The sequence below is a fragment of the Mytilus edulis genome, chromosome 4, assembly GCF_963676685.1.
Source record: "Mytilus edulis chromosome 4, xbMytEdul2.2, whole genome shotgun sequence".
Lineage (NCBI taxonomy): Eukaryota > Metazoa > Mollusca > Bivalvia > Mytilida > Mytilidae > Mytilus > Mytilus edulis.
In genome coordinates this window covers 46,486,966-46,506,821 of record NC_092347.1, presented here as the reverse complement: position 1 = coordinate 46,506,821, position 19,856 = coordinate 46,486,966, and the positions used below count along the sequence as shown (strand labels likewise).

The 19,856-nt window shown below is 31.3% G+C and overlaps 2 protein-coding genes and 1 long non-coding RNA gene across 3 annotated transcripts; 2 read left to right on the top strand and 1 right to left on the bottom strand.

The window, feature by feature from the left end:
- Window positions 1-812: 812 nt before the first annotated feature.
- Window positions 813-6,181, bottom strand: LOC139519799 (sperm-associated antigen 8-like). Its single transcript, XM_071312065.1, has 6 exons — window positions 6,006-6,181; window positions 5,021-5,198; window positions 3,885-3,930; window positions 3,110-3,230; window positions 2,246-2,308; window positions 813-1,540 (listed from the first exon to the last, which is right to left on the bottom strand). Exons 1-6 carry the CDS (start codon window positions 6,087-6,089, stop codon window positions 1,418-1,420), a joined length of 615 nt encoding a protein of 204 aa, XP_071168166.1. The 5' UTR covers window positions 6,090-6,181; the 3' UTR covers window positions 813-1,417.
- Window positions 6,182-7,635: 1,454 nt separating this feature from the next.
- LOC139519835 (uncharacterized) lies at window positions 7,636-16,171 on the top strand. The gene is made up of 4 exons (XR_011663692.1): window positions 7,636-7,750; window positions 10,108-10,186; window positions 13,712-13,724; window positions 15,221-16,171. It is a non-coding gene; the product is annotated as an uncharacterized lncRNA (long non-coding RNA).
- A 1,121-nt stretch (window positions 16,172-17,292) lies between these two features.
- On the top strand, window positions 17,293-19,057 carry LOC139521411 (uncharacterized). Its single transcript, XM_071314889.1, has 3 exons — window positions 17,293-17,352; window positions 17,830-18,407; window positions 18,495-19,057. The coding sequence occupies exons 1-3, from the start codon at window positions 17,293-17,295 to the stop codon at window positions 19,048-19,050; spliced, it is 1,194 nt and encodes a 397-aa protein (XP_071170990.1). The 3' UTR covers window positions 19,051-19,057.
- Window positions 19,058-19,856: the final 799 nt, after the last annotated feature.

The window sequence follows — 19,856 nt, the reverse complement described above, 5'->3', positions numbered from 1 at the left end:
TTCTGTAGTAATTCATTCATATGTTTTGTCCTAATGGAATAAGATGCTGACAACACCGCTGTCCCAGGTTTGGAGAAGTGTGTGTGCTTACAAACATGTTTAACCCCACCACATTCTATATGTGCATGTCCCAAGTCAGTAGCTTATTGTTCAGTTGTCGTAGGTTCTAGTGGCATATTTGATTTTAGCAAATTTTTTGGGTAAATTTGGCCATTAGTTTTCTCAATTGAATTGTTTCATATTTTTCTAGTCTGGGCCTTTTATAGCTGACTATACAATATGTTTTTTCTCATTGTTGAATGCTGTATGATTGCCTATAATTTCATACATCCACTTCATTTAAGTTTTGGTGGACAGTTGTCTCATTGGCAATCATACTACATCTCCTTAATTTTAAAAAGGGATTTACATGTGCTAAATAAGGTTATTATCTTTAGTACATCATCATTTTATATATATTTACTGAAAGTATTACAATCCTTTACTTGCATACTCAGTTTGTATGGGAAACTTTAAAAGTATGGACAATGGGAGACAACTCCACAATTTCATGTCATATATTTTGAAGTGAGGAATTTTTTTTGTACAATTGTTTTGTACAAAACCATCTTTACAAGTGTGAAAAATAATCATCTTTCCAAAAGTATGAAGGCTATGTGGCTGTGAGCCAGCCAATATATTGTTGTAAAACTTCTTTTCTACAACCCAAACAGTTACATCATGGTTACATATCTACAGCCAAATTTAGGACAGAAAATCACTCTAAACTGAAAAAGACTATGAAGAACTGGTTGCAAAAATTAAAAGTCACATTTGATATATATATTTTATTTCTTGTATTAAGTATTTCAGTCTTTTTTTTTAACACAAATTCTGTATCACATGATTTAAAAAACATGATAAATATATAAACAAGTTAAAACAATAAATAGTATTTTTTCTTCAATGCATCTATTTTTTAAATCTAGATACAGTTTGAAGTTTCGTATATATACATAATAAAGAGAGCAATGTAAGAATAAGTTAAGAGTAAACACTGAAAAATTAAAATTTTTTTTTATATACTGATCTCCCCCCATTTTCAAGAACTTTAAAATGTTGGAAATAAGTTACCCTTAAACTGTTTTGATAATAAAATATATATCACAGAACATAATGCATTGAAAATTGATGTTGGAGAAAAAACAATAAATACTCAGTGCAATAAAAAAAATATTCATTTACAGTATTTAAACTGCACAGGGTAACTCATTTAAAGTGTTTTTCAAACTTATTTTATAAAATTTATTTTACTGTTAAATAAACAGTTATTACATGGCAGTTGACAATGCTTGCACCTTAGTCTTAACTTTCAATTGCTACATCAATAGTTTCATAATTGTGTCATATAAATGTTCAATAACTCATGTATAAATGTTCACATTTTGGGGTAGTTTTCCAGTTCATAAGGCTGTGTTTCATCCCAGTATTCTCCTATAGGTTTGCTGAAGGCATCATTTTTCCTAAATGGTGTGTCACCTGTTTTTTCTGAACTAACTCCCTGAAAATGTAAATAATTATGAAGTATTAAAATGTGTAACAATACAAAACTGGAATATACTTTTGTTATCAAAAACTTAATTCTTACATTTAGCCACAGTGGTGATAAGTTTTTCTAAAGAATGCCTCAGTTATTGGAGTTTGGCTTGAATATCAGCCCTTATCAGTTGCATAAATATTTTGGCCTTGCACAACACTCAAGAGACATACATTGTCTATAAGCAATTTGGTGTAGTTAAATCATTACTGTTGATTGTTATCAAAGGACTGGATCATTGTTGAAGGCTGTACAGTTCACAGGCACTTGTCTCAGGAGTTTTTTCTTCTTCTAAATACCTTTATTTCAAAAGTACCTGTGATATGGTTGCCTATAATTGAAAATAGGTAAGAAACCAGTTCCTCTTATGACTTATTAAGATTTGCCAGATTTTAGCACAGAATGTCTTCTGGTTATATAAACATAGACTGAGGATAGAGCACACACATTGACAATATAACTAGTTACCAGCAAATGGATTTCTTGTTTGAATTGTTTTACATTTTACCTTTTACAGCTGACTATGCTGTATGGACTTTGCTCATTGATGAAGGCTGTACGGTAACCTATAGTTGTTAATTTCTTTGTCATTTTGGTCTCAAGTGGAGAGTTGTCTCATTGGCAATCATACCATATCTTCTATTTTGATACTTAAATAGTTATACTTACATGTACATTTTTCTTGTGTTCTGACCAATATGTGACAGGCTGATCTTTCTTGTAATTGTGATTCTGAAATAAAAGATAGTTTTTATATATATCAAAATAACTTTATATGTCATATTCATTTGAGATTTAGTGTAACAAAGTAAACAATGACGGAGTGTAAATTCAGAAATAATTGTAATGTATTTATAATTGTGAAAAATGCAACAGGGTTTTAATTGCAATAATTTAAATGCGCATTTTGAAATTTTTTCTTATGAATTAAACAAGATTTTTCTCAATATCACAAGAATTAAAATCGTGTTTTAGTCTAAAATGACAAAATCACAATAATTTCTGAATTTACAGTGATGTACATTGTAATGATACATGTTTATAATTGTATGGAAGTAATTAATCAAGATTTCTGACAAGAGTTTCTTTAGAAAAAGAGTTCTTTTTATGGTTTCAAAAATTCTAATGGTGTAAAAAAACAACAGCCCAGGGTTTCTAACAATATATTTGAGCTAGATACACAAACATTTTTAATCCCACTTCACAGAATGAATCAAAATACAAGGAAACATGCAGAATGGAATTATGAAATTTTGAAATTATGATAATATTATATCATTTTGTTTCAAGTTCAAAGAAATATTTTACTTTCGATAAGTAACGTGAGGGTACCCAAATTGCACCTATTTTGACAGTTTTTTAACCTACGTTTATTAATGTTTCAGAAAAAAGTTTTCATTATGTGTTTATTTTGTAGATGTATCATTGTTTACTATATGGTTTCACCGATTTAATTTTAATGACCTCCAATTTGTAAATGAAACAAACACAATTCTTGTCACATATTTAATGATTCAAATTTATTCTACTGACCTTTGTAGGCTGAGGTCGTACAGATTTAAAACCTTCAATATTGAAATCTTTATTTGTAACTGATCTAAAGTCTGTGGGTTCTGGTTGTGATGCTTCTAATTCTTCATTGAAAACTTCTCTCCTGTAAATGAAATGTATTGGTAGCAATGCATTCTGATTTTAACTCTGTAAAAATACATGTATTAAGACTGTCAGACTTGCAGAGTATCATTTTGCAATTCATACTGTTAATTAGTTGCCTTTCTCATGAAATAGTGAACTCTTTATTTACACTCTGTCTTACTGAAAAATGTTGGAAATTAAGGTTGTATGGATGGATTTCACATCTTACAGCAGAAAATTGATACTACATAGAAATTCTGAATAGATAGATTTTTCAATGTGCTAAGCAGCATGACTGATAAAGGCTCTTAAAAAATGACAGTCTAGTAACTATTCATTTTGAAAATATTTAAAATTTCTATCATCTGTTATTATTTAAATTTTTATTATCACAATCTATTTAAAGGCAAAATGCAAAATATTGGTAAAAGTTATTGACCATAGGGCAATATAACTCTAATGAGGAGTCAACTAAAGATTTCAACTGTACAGAGTTATATTTAAAAGTACCAATATATCTTCATTTTTGCAATTGGTAGCTTCTATATGTTAGACTGTCAGTTAAAGAAGTATGTATATCCGAACACTATTTCTTGGTCAAATAATAATAATGAAAAACAAATATTTTCAAAAATTATAACTTCTACCAATAGACATGATGGATAAAACTTACCCAACTTTTTCAAAAAACATTTCTCTCATCATTTGTTCTTTTTTACCTACAAAAATATTATTTCATATATTTTATAAACAAATTTTAAATAAAGAAACAAATTCAAAATAATTTCTTGCAAAATTCAAGTTGATGTACATCGATGTTGTAATTACAGAAAAAAGTATGACCACATTTTGCGATAAAATTCAAATAAAGCTTATACTTAATATCAAATATTACAGGGCACTAAAACTATCTTCCTCTTTGGTAACAGATTATTTAAATTCAAAAAATAATCTATTGCTATAGATTTTTATTACAAATACCTTAGATTTTTTATTCACATAAACATGTATATATAATTGATTGTATTTTACTAAGACCCAGGACTCACAATGAAAAATTCCTAGTGAGAACCCTGCATATTGTTGTAGACCTGGGGATATAAAGGTAGTCTAACTAGTTGAGTTAGGGGAGATCTTCTTTGGCTCAATTGGTTAGAGCGCTGCCTTTAGATCCCGAGATTGAGGGTTCGAATCCCGCTGGTACCATCCATGGATTTTCACATCATTGGCGCTGCGAGCAATTACTATTTGTACAAACAAGTGTATATAGGTGCCTGGTAGTTTGATATGGGGTCATGGTGGTTGAACAGTGGTCATAGGATGACCATGACATATCTAGGTGGAACTGGCCAGAGGATTTCCGAGTAGATGTCTCGGGGTTGTACAGGTAGTGGACCTGTGAGTTGCTCGGATGGATGGTACACAGCCCGAAAAAAGAAAAAGGGGAAGAGTGTTGTAGACCTGGGGATATAAAGGTAGTCTAACTAGTTGAGTTAGGGGAGATCTTCTTTGGCTCAATTGGTTAGAGCGCTGCCTTTAGATCCCAAGATTGAGGGTTCGAATCCCGCTGGTACCATCCATGGATTTTCACATCAATGTTAATTCATTCTGTCATTGCCATTTATTGTAAATGTGTTTGTGTTAATAGAATATATGGTCTATTGTCTGTTATTTATATTATAAAATAGCACTTTTATACTTTAACTATAATATTGAGAATGGAATATGCATATATTTATTTGACATACAAAAATGATGGCTGTTTAATTCCATTTACATATTGAATAAATTATGTAAATTATATATTACCCATCAATCGAACTCCACAAGGTTCTGGTTTTTTATATGATTCTCTGACTGTTGTGAGTTTTGATGCAGGGGCTTCTAACTCTGTTGTGAGTATTCCTATATGACCATCTTTAAATCTTTCAGCACTACTTGTGACCTTAACATCTTCTTCGACACAATCATAAGGATTAACCGACCTCTAAAATAAAAGAAAATAATCCAATATTAAAAGGAATAAATAGTTCTACATTGTATATCATAATAGAATTAATTACATCACTGTTATATTTTTATTTTATTTTTTCTATGCACCAATGCAGTGTTACATATTTTTACTGAAAATTTATTTCTTTTAAATTAAAAATAAGCCATGCATGAAACTGCACTTAATAGTCAAAGTTGTGACTGAAAGTGGAAAATTGAAGAATGATAGATAGATAAAATATTAATATATATTTTTTTTATGTTATACTAAAATTATCCACACGTATGTGACACAATATTACAATTGTTTAAAATTTCTATAAACCAAAATATACCTTTTTATGGAAAACTGTTCTGTACATATTTATAATGTGATAAACCCTTGAAAATTAATGTACTAACATAGGAACAAGTAATTGGAATCAGGAAATATATAAAATGATTATATACACTACCTGCTACAATTAGCTTGGTATAATCAACACTACTTTGTGACTTTAATCATATTGTTTTCTAAAGTGGTGACATGAATCACAGTTTGATACATACAGAGTGTGCAAAACTGTTCTGACATATCTTTTTTTTAAATTAGTAAAAAATGACATTTATTTTGGACCCTCTTTAATGAAAGCCCTGATCTAGGCTGGCCTTAAAATTTTCATATACACAGGTTGTTCTTTAACAAGTCTGGCTAGAGATTTTTTTGTTTTGTTTTATTTAAATCCATAGTTGACGAGAAGATGACCCCTCAGGAAAAAAAAAGGTCTTTGAATTATTGACAATATTGTATCCGTTTACAAACCTCCTCGACCCAGTTCTCAAGCAAGCATTTTCCATCCGCATTATTAAATCTTATTTCATTTCTGCCTTGGTTCAAGATACTCATTGTTGTATGTTATTAGTGGAAATACTGGTGTTAAAAATTGCAACAAATTTGACCGGATGTGATGGTTTCTAAGGTAAAATGTCAACAATGTTAAAAGAACGATAGCAAGGGAAATAACTCTTGAAATAATCATGAAGAGGCCCCTATGGCACCTGTAATACCAAACACTTTTCCCATAACAAACCAAAATGACTGGAAAAAGGCACCTCCCCCTAAAAAAAATATTCAAATAGGAAAGAGAAATAAACAAATTAAACTGTAATCATAAAAAAAAATATACAAATTATTCAATTTTTTTTTTAGAAAACTTCACAATTTTTTTATTAACATTTTTTGTTCGAGTTTTTGTTATCACTTCAAATTTTTGTCTTTTTTTCCCTTACAAAGTGATTTTTTCTTCTTTATTCTACAATTACTAATGAGGGGGGATAGGACCTTTATCGGGACTTCGGGATCGGGTGTCAGTTTTAAGATCGGGGATTGACCCTTTCGGGATCCGGGAATTCTTTTTCGAATTTCGGGACCTCGGGAATTCCGGTTTTTTAAGGCCGGGATTTCGGGATTTCGTGTTTTTATGCTCGGGATTTCGGGATCAGGACCCCTCCTACCCTCCCTCACTAATGCCCATAGACTATCCAACTCTATACCCATAACCTCAGCCTCATAACACCAAGGATTTGTATAGTTAGACTAACTATACAAATCCTTGATAACACTAATAAAATTTATCTAAAGTCAAATTGATTACCCATAAGAGAGGGTTTGGATGGGGTTAAATGATTAAAGAATAATGCCCTTAAAAATGAAGATTAGAGAATAACGAGACAAAAAATAGAAGATTAGAGAATAAAAGGGGTTGATTTTTTAAAGATTAGAGAAAAAAGGGGTTAATTTTTTAAAGATTAGAGAAAAATGGTGTGAAAATTAAATGTTTACAGAATAACAGACCTCCCCATTGTGCGATCATGGTTTACTACCTAGACAATTTGAAATCTTTCCGAACTTTCAAGTAATAAACTCAAAGACATTTTTGAAAATGGTTTGGTTTTGCTCTAGAGAAAGAAGACAACTACCCGAGGAAAGTAGTTCTATGTTAATTTTACAATCATTTGGAAGCCAGTGCAGACTTTCAAACATTTTATTTCGTATGTCTGAATATAATATACATTTAAAAAAGAAATGATAGGAATCTTCACGATTAACACCACAGCGACAAGAAGGGTTGGAAATAATATTGACCCTATATAGATCATAGTTTAAGAATGATGCAAAACATCGAAGTTGGGTGAGAATTATATTCAATTTTCGATTTCCAAATCCATATTGCTTCGGTACAAATATATTACTCTTACGTTTTTTTAGTTCATTTGCCTATCACTTAAATAGCTTCTAAACCATTGCAACAGAAGTTTGCGTATATTTTTTTATATGGCTTTAGAAAGATAAACTTGAGTTTTGAACTTGAACATATATTATTTTACAATACTGTATTTAGGCTTCATGGTTCATTAGACACAATACCTTTCGGCTATTTATTGGGCACTATGATTTGGCGGAAAAGTTCTTTTGTTCTAATTTGTGAACATTTATCATGAGGGGTTTAATTTCGAATTACTAGTTACAGAGTCACTGAGATGGTGGTTGGAAAGTCTCTTGCTAAGGTAGGTGTTATTCTTTCTTTAATAATCTGGTTTATTACCCCTTTTGCAGGCAGTTTAGGGTGAACTTTTCAAACTGCAACAGTATCAAAACAACAAATATAACATTTGAATAAAAGAGATAAGCCATTTTGTACGTATACCAAGGGGAAACTTCGTGCAAGGCATTATTGTTTACTGTTTCACTGCATTTATAGAAAAGGTGGAATTTGTGGCAAACTAAGCTAAGAATTTAAATTATTTTATAGAAAATCCACATCCTTTAATACAGAGATTTTTGTTATAAAATTGTAAACGTAGATTAATGACTTGCTTTTCTATGAAGTGCTAGTGTTTATTTTACAAAAAGTTCTCAACAAGTCAACCTTTAAGTTGCAAAAATCTGTGTTGAGTCACTTCAATCGAGTGCACCTTAAAAGGTGTACTTGTTTTGATCCATATCAATATTTGTTTTCACCAATAACTAAATTAAATAACTTGTTTTAAGGAAATCATTGCCAGCAATGCATGTAATAATTCAAGTATCGAATTACCAAATATGAGAGTACAATGGGAAAGGCTGTGGATTTTCAATTAATTTTCCATACTCACGAGTACACAATCCTTAACGATAACATGTTCACAAATTAATGGTATAGTAAAAGACGTGTTGCACAAAATGAATGTTCAGCTTACTTCTTAAAAGCTTTATATTTATAAGTTGGAAGACCTGGATGCTTCATGCTTTGTATGTTACTAAGTTTTGGTCAGTCACATGTCCAATGTTCTTGACCTCATTTTCATGGTTCAGTGACTACTTGGAAAAAAAATTTGATTTTTGTAATGTTAAATTCTCTCTTATTATAAGTATAACTATATTTGGTATGTGCGTACCTTGCATGCCCCTTATGCCTGTTGTACTTTTTTCTCTTGACCTCAACCTTTAAAAATATTTTGTGGATCAGTGAACAAGGTTAAGTTTTGGTGGTCGAATCCATATCTCATATACTGTAAGTAATAGGACTAGTATATTTGGTGTATGGAAGGACTGTTAAGTGAACATGTCCAACTGGCAGGTGTCATCTGACCTTGACCTCATTTTCATGGTTCAGTGGTCAAAGTTAAGTTTTTAAGTTTTGGTCTTTTTTCTAATACTATATGCAATAGGTCAACTATATTTTGTGTATGGAAATATTTAATGATCTTTTTGTCAGTTGCACAGGTTTTGTTTGAATTTGACCTCATTTTCATGGTTCATTGCTGCCATGGCTAAAAATAGAACACAGGGGTAAAATTCAATATTTGGCTTATAACTCAAAAACCAAAGTATTTAGAGCAAATCTAACATGGGGTTAAATGGTTTATCAGGTCAAGATCTATCTGCTGAGAAATTTTCAGATGAATCAGACAACTCGTTGTTGGGTTGCTGCCCCTGCATTGGTAATTTTAAGGAAATTTTTCTGTTTTTGGTTATTATCTTGAATATTATTATAGAAAGAGATAAACTGTAACCAGCAATAATGTTCAGCAAAGTAAGATTTACAAATAAGTCAACATGACCGAATGGTCAGTTGACCCCCTAAGGAGTTATTGCCCTTTATAGTCAATTTTTAACTATTTTTCGAAAATCTTCTATTAAAGTAATCTTTTACAAAAATCTTCTTCTGAAACTACTGGGCCAAATTAATATAATTATAAGGCTTTCCTGAATTGGAAAATCTCTAGTTCCAGGCATAGGCTGATATAGATTTGACTGTGAAATAATTATGATAAATCTGAAAAATAAAATGAGTGTTCAGATGCTTTTAACACTTTTATAAAATATTCAAGAAAATTTGAAAAGGCAAATTTTTTGGCCAAAATCTTGACAGATGAAGATATTTGATTTTAATGCAAAAATAAACATCAAAATGTCAACACAAAAATTACCCTAGTTTCTTTAATATATGTCTTATGGCCTTGAAATTTAAAATTTTTGTGTTTTTTTTTTAGTTGATATTTTATTCAAAATAATTTCATGTTTTCAGACAATAATGGTTTGAGCAGTTTTCATGAAACTTGGGTGACTTGTTTCTACCTATTAAAATAACCTCTTCAATTCTTTTTTTTATTTAAGTTTATAACATTGAGGACTTATGGAACTTTATTCTTTAAAAAGCGTCCAGCGTATCATGCACTCGTGGCAGTGACAGCTCTTTATTACATGTATCTAACCATTGACAATTTGAAAACCTTTTCTCTAATAGTCTAATGGAACTAAAGAAAAGTTTCTGATTGTCAATTTGGAAATCTTCATATTACTTTGATTTAAGTATATTTTTTATTTTAATTTACTGATAGTTGTCTCATAAATATAAGAATAATTTTATGTGGTATTACAGACGGATGGAGCCCAGATGAACATACAGTCTTAGACCCGAAGGAAGACAATTTCATTATAGTTGCCAGATAAGATATGATGTAAGTATTTGGTCATTAAAATTGTAATTGAAACTATGTTATGATTTGTAATTAGGTATTAAAAAAAAATGGTTTTTAAATTTGTTGGAGAAACAGCTTGAAAAATCATTACAAATTAGTCCAAGATTTAATTCTTTTTCAAATTAATATTCGAAAATAAAATATATTTTATAATTTATGAAATATTATACAGTAATACAATTCTTTATAGTTATTTAATGTCTATTAAATATTTGGTTTCATAACTTGGAATCTCATAGTTCAATAAATATTAAGATAATTTCTTCTATCTTTTGGCTTTGAAAAAGGGGGGGGGGGTAGGTAATACTGTTTAACCTCTGTCTATCCATCCATCCACCAGTCCGTCCATCCGTCTCATGAATATTTTTTGTCACATTTCACTCAGGAACTACAATACAAGGATTTCTGAAATTTGGTTTTGGGGTTCATATATATCAGCTCTATCATGTGATGTGTTTTCAGATCCATCACTCAGCAACTTTCTGTTTACCGAACACTTGTATTATATTACACCTGATAGCCAAGTTGAAATTTTTCATCACTTTTTTCACAGGAACTACAATACAAGAATTTCTGAAATTTAAGTTTAGGGTTTATACAAGTCAGCTAAAAATGTATACTGTGTGATACGTTTTCAGATTCATCACTCAACAACTTCCTGTTTAACAAACACTTACATATTTTTACACTATTGAAATTATTCCCCTTGCGGCGGGGGTTAATCATCAGTGACCAGTAGCTCACAGTTTCACTTGTTCTGTCATCTATGATTATAATGTACTTAGGTATAATTGATGCTCCTGTAGCGCAGTTACTGTGTCTGAGTTTGTTTAATAAAGAATAATAAGATTGTATTGTAATTGTAGATAAACAACTTGTCCTAGAATTTATAATATATAGTATATGACAAAAACCATGCTTTCAAATTAATTTCTAAATTAATTTCCACAGCAAATAGTCTCTTAACAATGATAATTTGGAAACCTATTCTCTTAGTCTAATTAAAATTATCTGATTATGCAAGTATTGTCAATATTTTTTTAAAGTAATTTGAAAAATATGGCTTGATTAAGATTTTTTGAAATTCAGTTGATATTAAATCATTTTTATCAATATTATCTGATAATTTGACATGCACATCAATTTTTAAATACTGATTATATCATCTGATTGAAATATCATATTTAAAATGAAAATAGCCAATGATAAGTAAACAAAAAGCCAAAAAAGCACTTCTTTATGTTGAGCTTACAACTTTTTTCAAAAAAGCAAGACATAGCAATCCTACATTCTGTCATTGATGTCGTTGTCCACAAACATTCACTCTGTGGTTAAAATTTTTGTTGAGCATGCGACATAGGGATAGTGATCTGGTGGCAGTGGCGTAGCTAACTTCTTAAAAGCTTTATATTTTAGAAGGGGGAAGACTTGGATGTTTCATACTTTGTATATATGGATGCCTCATGTTAGGAAGTTTCCGTCAGTCACATGTCCAATGTCCTTGACCTTATTTTCATGGTTCCGTGACTACTTTTTGTAAATTCTCCCTTATTATAAGTAATGAGATACGGGTAACTATATTTGGTATGTTTGTACCTTGCAAGGTCCTCATGCTAGTCTGAGAGTTTTCTCTTGACCTCGACCTCATTTCATGGAACAGTGAACAAGGTTAAGTTTTGCTGGTCAAGTCCATTTCTCAGATACTATAAGCAATTATAGGTTCAGTATATTCACTGATTGCAAGGACTGTAAGGTGAACATGTCCAACTGACCTTGACCTCATTAGTGTGGCTCAGTGGTTATTGATAACTTTTTTGTGTTTTATTCTGTTTTTCTTATACTGTATGCAATAGGTCTACTATATTTGGTGTCTAGAATATTGTAAGGTGTACATGTCTAGCTGGCAGGTGTCATATGACCTTGCACAGTAGTTGTCGTTTGTTTATGTAATATATACGCGTTTCTCGTTTCTCGTTTTGTTTATATAGATTAGACCGTTGGTTTTCCTGTTTGAATGGTTTTACACTAGTAATTTTGGGGCCCTCAGTGTTGAAGGCCGTACTTTAACCTATAATGGTTTACTTTTTAAATTGTTATTTGGATGGAGAGTTGTCTCATTGGCACTCACACCACATCTTCCTATATATATTGACCTTTTTTTCATGATTCAGTGGTCAAAGTTAAGTTTTTGAGTTTTGGTCTTTTTTTCTAATACTATATGCAATAGGTCAACTATATATGGTGTATGGAAATATTTTATGATCAATATGTCAATCGTGCAGGTTTTATTTGACCTTGACCTCATGTTCACAGTTCATTGCTCATTTTTAAGTTTTTGTGTTTTAGTCTGATTTTCTTCAACTATAGGCAGTAGGTCATTATATTTGTTGTATGAAAGAATTGTTAGTGGTAAATGCCTGCCTGTCATTGTTCATCTGACCTTGACCCACTCATTTTCATGGTTCATTGGTCAATGTCTAGTTTTCTTGGTTAATGTCAAGTTTATTTGACAGTTGTAATAAAGCTTTATATTTGGGACTGTCAATATAATATCAATGATTATAGTAAAGAAGGCGAGACATTTCATGCTGTGCACTCTTGTTGAAATTTTAAAAACTTTCTTAAACTATCCTGGATTCCTACCAAACTTGGAAAGAAGCTTTGCTTATGATCATAGATAGTATCCAGAATTACTGCTTTTTTCTAATAAATGGACTTTATTTAACATTATATACAGTCTGAAGATAAAATGTTTTTTAAAACTTTTATAGGATTTATTAAATATCCTGGATTTTTTACCAGATTTAGACAGAAGCTTCTTACAATCATAAGATAGTATTGAGAGGAATATTTTATAAATTTTTCCATCATTTTTGTTTAGCCTTCGATTTATAGAAAAGGCTATAGACACAGGGTTCCACGGAAGGAACCCTTACAAATTTTTTATGTATTTAAAAAAAAAAAAGCTAAAGAAGCTAATTATTTCCCACCTACGATAGTAGAGGGGCATTATGTTTTCTGGTCTGTGCCTCCGTTCTTTCGTTCGTTCATCCGTCTGTGCATCCGTTCGCTTCAGGTTAAAGTTTTTGGTCAAGGTAGTTTTTGAAGAAGTTGAAGTCCAATCAACTTGAAACTTAGTACACATGTTCCCCATGATATGATCTTTCTAATTTTAATGCCAAATTATAGTTTCGACCCCAACTTCATGGTCCACTGAACATAGAAAATGATAGTGCAAAGATCAGGTTTAAGTTTTTGGTCAAGATAGTTTTTGATAAAGTTAAAGTTACATCAACTTGAAACTTAGTACACATGTTCCCTATGATATGATCTTTGTAACTATAATTCCAAATTATAAGTTTGACCCCAATTTCACGGTCCACTGAACATAGAAAATGATAGTGCTAGTAGGGCATCCGTGTACTATGGACACATTCTTGTTTTTTAAAAGTTTTATATTTTGTTTGATATTTTTGAACTTATTTTGTTTTGTTTTTGTTTCAGATTCCAGCACCAGGTAAATAATAATAATGTTTATCTAATTCCTTTTATATGTTTTTCATGTATGTTTTTTTTTCCTTTCTATTCTATCGGTTACTTAAAATAATTGATATGGAAGTTGGTTCATCTATTTCGTTTTATATATTTTCATGTGTATAGCTGTGTGGAAAGACCTATAGGTTTTCTTCTGATTATTTTTTAATATTTTTTCTTCTGCATAATTTTATCCCTAAGCTAGCTGTTGAGTTGTTTCGCAAGATGTAGCTTAAATATCTAAAATATGATATTGTACAGTTCGTACTGCGTAACCAAATACTTTTCCAAAACACTGTTCCTATTGTTATTTCCAAAACATTGCAACTGTATAAGAAACCGACACACTTATTTTTCCAATTTGCTCTTTACATCCTTTAGGATGTTTTCTTTTAATTTTGACCAAAGCCCTATAAAGATTCTATTATATATGAGAGTTATTTCCCCTTTTGTATTTGATATAAGTGAAATGTATTTGTAACTGGAAACCATAAGTGATAGAGGCCTAGGGTCATTTGATTTGAGATCCTTGATCCATAAAAATGAATATGAGATCAAGTTCAAAGGTCAAGGTCATGTTCAAAATAATACATAAATTTGAGTTGGAAGGGTACAAAGTCTGCACTAAATGAGAGTTTTCTCCCCTGTATTATCTTAAATTACAGAAATGGTTATATAACTCATTTATCATATATTATTAAAACATAGGGTCTTTTGATTTGAGGCCCTTGTTTTGGGTCTTGTTACGTTCTATAATTTGATCTTTGCCTTTTTATAAATCATATATGCATACATACAATGACATAATAAAGTCATTATGGACTTTTTGCATTATGTTGAAATCTATTTAACCTTGAAAAAACAACCAGAAGTGACCTTTTCTAAACTGGAAGTAGCTATTTTTTTCACTAAATTAATGTAAAAGTATATAGAACCATATATTTTTTAAATCAGTGTCAAGTAAACTCTTAAACAGTACCGGAAGTGACATTTTTCAAAGCAAAACAAATCTCCTTTTTTTTTTTTTTGTATAGAAACCATATATTTTTGGAATCGGGGTACAATAAGCTGGAATCAACATTCATAATCAAATTTTATTTTTTTCATATCAAAATTATCCTTACTTGTGGAAAGACCTTCAATTGTTCACTCAACAATGGGTTTTTAATTTTCTTTGTTTTCTAATATAAGCCTATAGAAAATATATAGTATATATAGGTAACTTCAAAGAATTGAAAGTGAAGCATGTTTATCTATTTCATTTTATTATTTTCAATTTTATCCGTTTCATTTTATATGTTTTCATGTGTATGGTTTTTTTTTTCTTTCTATTTTCTATAGGTGTATTTCTTTATTTTTAAATTTATTTCCATTTTCTATAGGTTACTTCATACAAGGATTTGTATAGTTAACTATACAAATCCTTGCTTCAAAGAATTGAAAGTGAAGTATTGTTATCTATTTCATTTTATGTTTTAGGTTATGTCCAGGATCTGACAGGCAGGTATGTTAAGATAGGATTGTGTATATTTTTGTATGCCTTTTTGTCCAAGTTTCCTCTAGGTGGCGTACCAAGGATCAGAAGGAAAGGTATGTTAAGATAAGATTGTGTATATATTTGTATGCCTTTTTGTCCCAGTTTCCTCTAGATGGCGTACCAAGGATCAGAAGGACAGGTATGTTAAGATAAGATTGTGTATATGTTTGTATGCCTTTTTGTCCAAGTTTCCTCTAGGTGGCTTCCCAAGGATCAAGAAGGAAAGGTATGTTAAGATAAGATTGTGTATATGTTTGTATGCCTTTTTGTCCAAGTTTCCTCTAGGTGGCGTACCAAGGATCAGAAGGAAAGGTATGTTAAGATAAGATTGTGTATATATTTGTATGCCTTTTTGTCCCAGTTTCCTCTAGATGGCGTACCAAGGATCAGAAGGACAGGTATGTTAAGATAAGATTGTGTATATGTTTGTATGCCTTTTTGTCCAAGTTTCCTCTAGGTGGCTTCCCAAGGATCAAGAAGGAAAGGTATGTTAAGATAAGATTGTGTATATGTTTGTATGCCTTTTTGTCCATGTTTCCTCTAGGTGGCGTCCCAAGGATCAAAAGGACAGGTATGTTAAGATAAGATTGTGTATATGTTTGTAAGCCTTTTGTCCAAGTTTCCTCTAGGTGGCATCCCAAGGATCAAGAAGGAAAGGTATGTTAAGATAAGATTGTGTATATGTTTGTATGCCTTTTTGTCCAAGTTTCCTCTAGGTGGCGTCCCAAGGATCAAGAAGGAAAGGTATGTTAAGATAAGATTGTGTATATGTTTGTATGCCTTTTTGTCCAAGTTTCCTCTAGGTGGCGTCTCAAGGATCAAGAAGGAAAGGTATGTTAAGATAAGATTGTGTATATGTTTGTATGCCTTTTTGTCCAAGTTTCCGCTAGGTGGCGCCCTGCTTTCATGATATTCATGTATTCATGAATAAAGTAGAATATTCATGAATATTCATGAATATTCCACTTCCATTCATGGTTACTATTCCAGTGTCAAAATTATTCATGAATATGAAACATGAATTAAGTGGAATATACATGAATTCTTAATAACTGTTTGGAGACAACAAATAAATGTTCTTAAAATGCTAGTCACTTACTATATCATAGTATAATCAAGTTTCCTTCATTCAAAATTGTTTTTTTGTGGTAATAAAACCCTTTTTGTCAATATGAATAAACATGAATAAGAATGAATGTTTGGACTTAGAATTTTTTTGCATACATTTCATGAATAAGAATGAATAATGAGGAATAAATTTTGGACTTAGAATATTTTTTCCATTGTGTGACAAACATGAATAAGCATGAATAAAGCTGCATGATAATGACTCAGAACTATTTGTGGTAAACGGCATAAAAATTGATAATGAAATTTGTTCTAGGACTTTTGTATACGTATATTTTTACTTGATTGTTGTATTCCACAGTTAAATGAAAAAAATATATGATAATTTTAATAGATAGCTCATGTAGGTGATATTCATAACATCTTCATACAAAACACTGAGATGTCAAGAAAATAATAAGCAACAAAAGTGACTTTCAGTCATGTGTCATAGATGTTTTCCTGTTCATTTTTGGAGAAAACTAGCGGGTTGGGTAAAGTTAATGAAAGGAAGAAAAGCCAATGCAAAGGACGACGTCAAGCCAGCATTAGATAGGCCTACATAAGAATTATTGACAATAACAATTTTTGAACAATTCCCAGATAAATGAGAAAAAATATCATTGCATAATTACAAAATGTTCAAAAAGCTATCCGACTAAACAGGTTTGGATTAAATTCTAGATTAAATAGTGGACAATTTTGCTAGCTTTTAATGAAAGTGATTGTAAAATTCATATTTCACAGCTATCATGATTAAAAAATATTTTAAACTTAAATGTCTGTATTTGCTTTTGGTTTTCAAAAAACCTCTCAAGGACACTTATTTCAATATTCATGGTTAATCTAGAATATTCAACCATTCAATATTCATAGTTATTCTAGAATATTCAACCTTTCAATATTCATGGTTATTCTAGAATATTCAACCTTTCAATATTCATTAAATATTCAAGGTTATTCTAGAGTATGTATTTAGCATTCAAAATTGGGATAGATATATATTTTTCATTCATGGTGATTCTAATCATGCATTATTCATAGACATCCTATTTCATGTTCATGAATATTCTACAGATAATTATTCATGTTTAATCGTGGTTATTCAGTTCATACAATATTCATGTATATTCAAGCTTATTCAGCTCATACAATATTCATGTATATTCAAGCTTATTCAGTTCAAACAATATTCATGTATATTCAAGGTGCCATTTAACATTCATGAATATTCATGAATATTCATGAACTGTTACCTTGAATATTCATGAATATTCATGAATATTCATGAATATTATTCATGAATATTCATGAATTGTTCATGAATATTCATGAATTGTTCATGAATATTCATGAATAATTCAAGGTCAGGAAAGCAGGGATTTTGATGATGCCAAGGATCAAGAAGGACAGGTATGTTAAGATAAGATTGTGTAGATGTTAGTATGCCTTTTTGTCCAAGTTTCCTCTAGGTGGCGTCCCAAGGATCAAGAAGGAAAGGTATGTTAAGATAAGATTGTGTATATGTTTGTATGCCTTTTTGTCCAAGTTTCCTCTAGGTGGCGTCTCAAGGATCAAGAAGGAAAGGTATGTTAAGATAAGATTGTGTATATGTTTGTATGCCTTTTTGTCCCAGTTTCCTCTAGGTGGCGTCCCAAGGATCAAGAAGGAAAGGTATGTTAAGATAAGATTGTGTATATGTTTGTATGCCTTTTTGTCCCAGTTTCCTCTAGGTGGCGTCCCAAGGATCAAGAAGGAAAGGTATGTTAAGATAAGATTGTGTATATGTTTGTATGCCTTTTTGTCCAAGTTTCCTCTAGGTGGCGTCTCAAGGATCAAGAAGGAAAGGTATGTTAAGATAAGATTGTGTATATGTTTGTATGCCTTTTTGTCCAAGTTTCCTCTAGGTGGCGTCTCAAGGATCAAGAAGGAAAGGTATGTTAAGATAAGATTGTGTATATGTTTGTATGCCTTTTTGTCCAAGTTTCCTCTAGGTGGCGTCCCAAGGATCAAGAAGGAAAGGTATGTTAAGATAAGATTGTGTATATGTTTGTATGCCTTTTTGTCCAAGTTTCTCCTAGGTGGCGTCTCAAGGATCAAGAAGGAAAGGTATGTTAAGATAAGATTGTGTATATGTTTGTATGCCTTTTTGTCCAAGTTTCCTCTAGGTGGCGTCTCAAGGATCAAGAAGGAAAGGTATGTTAAGATAAGATTGTGTATATGTTTGTATGCCTTTTTGTCCCAGTTTCCTCTAGGTGGCGTCTCAAGGATCAAGAAGGAAAGGTATGTTAAGATAAGATTGTGTATATGTTTGTATGCCTTTTTGTCCAAGTTTCCTCTAGATGGCGTCTCAAGGATCAAGAAGGAAAGGTATGTTAAGATAAGATTGTGTATATGTTTGTATGCCTTTTTGTCCAAGTTTCCTCTAGGTGGCGTCTCAAGGATCAAGAAGGAAAGGTATGTTAAGATAAGATTGTGTATATGTTTGTATGCCTTTTTGTCCCAGTTTCCTCTAGGTGGCATCCCAAGGATCAAGAAGGAAAGGTATGTTAAGATAAGATTGTGTATATGTTTGTATGCCTTTTTGTCCCAGTTTCCTCTAGGTGGCGTCTCAAGGATCAAGAAGGAAAGGTATGTTAAGATAAGATTGTGCAGATGTTTGTAAGCCTTTTTGTCCCAGTTTCCTCTAGGTGGCGTCCCAAGGATCAAGAAGGAAAGGTATGTTAAGATAAGATTGTGTATATGTTTGTATGCCTTTTTGTCCAAGTTTCCTCTAGGTGGCGTCTCAAGGATCAAGAAGGAAAGGTATGTTAAGATAAGATTGTGTATATGTTTGTATGCCTTTTTGTCCAAGTTTCCTTTAGGTGGCGTCTCAAGGACCAAGAAGGAAAGGTATGTTAAGATAAGATTGTGTACTGTAAATTCAGAAATTAATGCGAGGTTTTTATTATTGCGAAAAATGCGACTGAGTTGTAAACGCAATAATTAAAACTCGCATTTTGAAATATTTTATATGAATTTAACAGGATTTTTCTCAAAATCGTTAAAATTAAAATCGCATTTAAGTCTAAAATGACAAAATCGCAATAATAAATGCACGCAATAATTTCTGAATTTACAGTATATGTTTGTATGCCTTTTTGTCCCAGTTTCCTCTAGGTGGCATCCCAAGGATCAAGAAGGAAAGGTATGTTAAGATAAGATTGTGTATATGTTTGTATGCCTTTTTGTCCAAGTTTCCTCTAGGTGGCGTCTCAAGGATCAAGAAGGAAAGGTATGTTAAGATAAGATTGTGTATATGTTTGTATGCCTTTTTGTCCAAGTTTCCTCTAGGTGGCGTCTCAAGGATCAAGAAGGAAAGGTATGTTAAGATAAGATTGTGTATATGTTTGTATGCCTTTTTGTCCAAATTTCCTTTAGGTGGCATCTCAAGTATCAAGAAGGAAAGGTATGTTAAGATAAGATTGTGTA

What these genes read in the sequence shown, in the direction of transcription:
- LOC139521411 (XM_071314889.1), top strand. Translation starts at nt 17,293, where the DNA reads ATGGTTATTCTAGAATATTCAACCTTTCAATATTCATTAAATATTCAA. An exon ending in ATATTCAAGGTTATTCTAGA is followed by an intron (nt 17,353 to 17,829) that starts GTATGTATTTAG and finishes TGTAGATGTTAG; the next exon opens with TATGCCTTTTTGTCCAAGTT. An exon ending in CCAAGGATCAAGAAGGAAAG is followed by an intron (nt 18,408 to 18,494) that starts GTATGTTAAGAT and finishes CAAGAAGGAAAG; the next exon opens with GTATGTTAAGATAAGATTGT.
- LOC139519799 (XM_071312065.1), bottom strand. Translation starts at nt 6,089, where the DNA reads ATGAGTATCTTGAACCAAGGCAGAAATGAAATAAGATTTAATAATGCG. An exon ending in TTGTGGAGTTCGATTGATGG is followed by an intron (nt 3,931 to 5,020) that starts GTAATATATAAT and finishes ATATTTTTGTAG; the next exon opens with GTAAAAAAGAACAAATGATG. An exon ending in AACACAAGAAAAATGTACAT is followed by an intron (nt 1,541 to 2,245) that starts GTAAGTATAACT and finishes TTACATTTTCAG; the next exon opens with GGAGTTAGTTCAGAAAAAAC.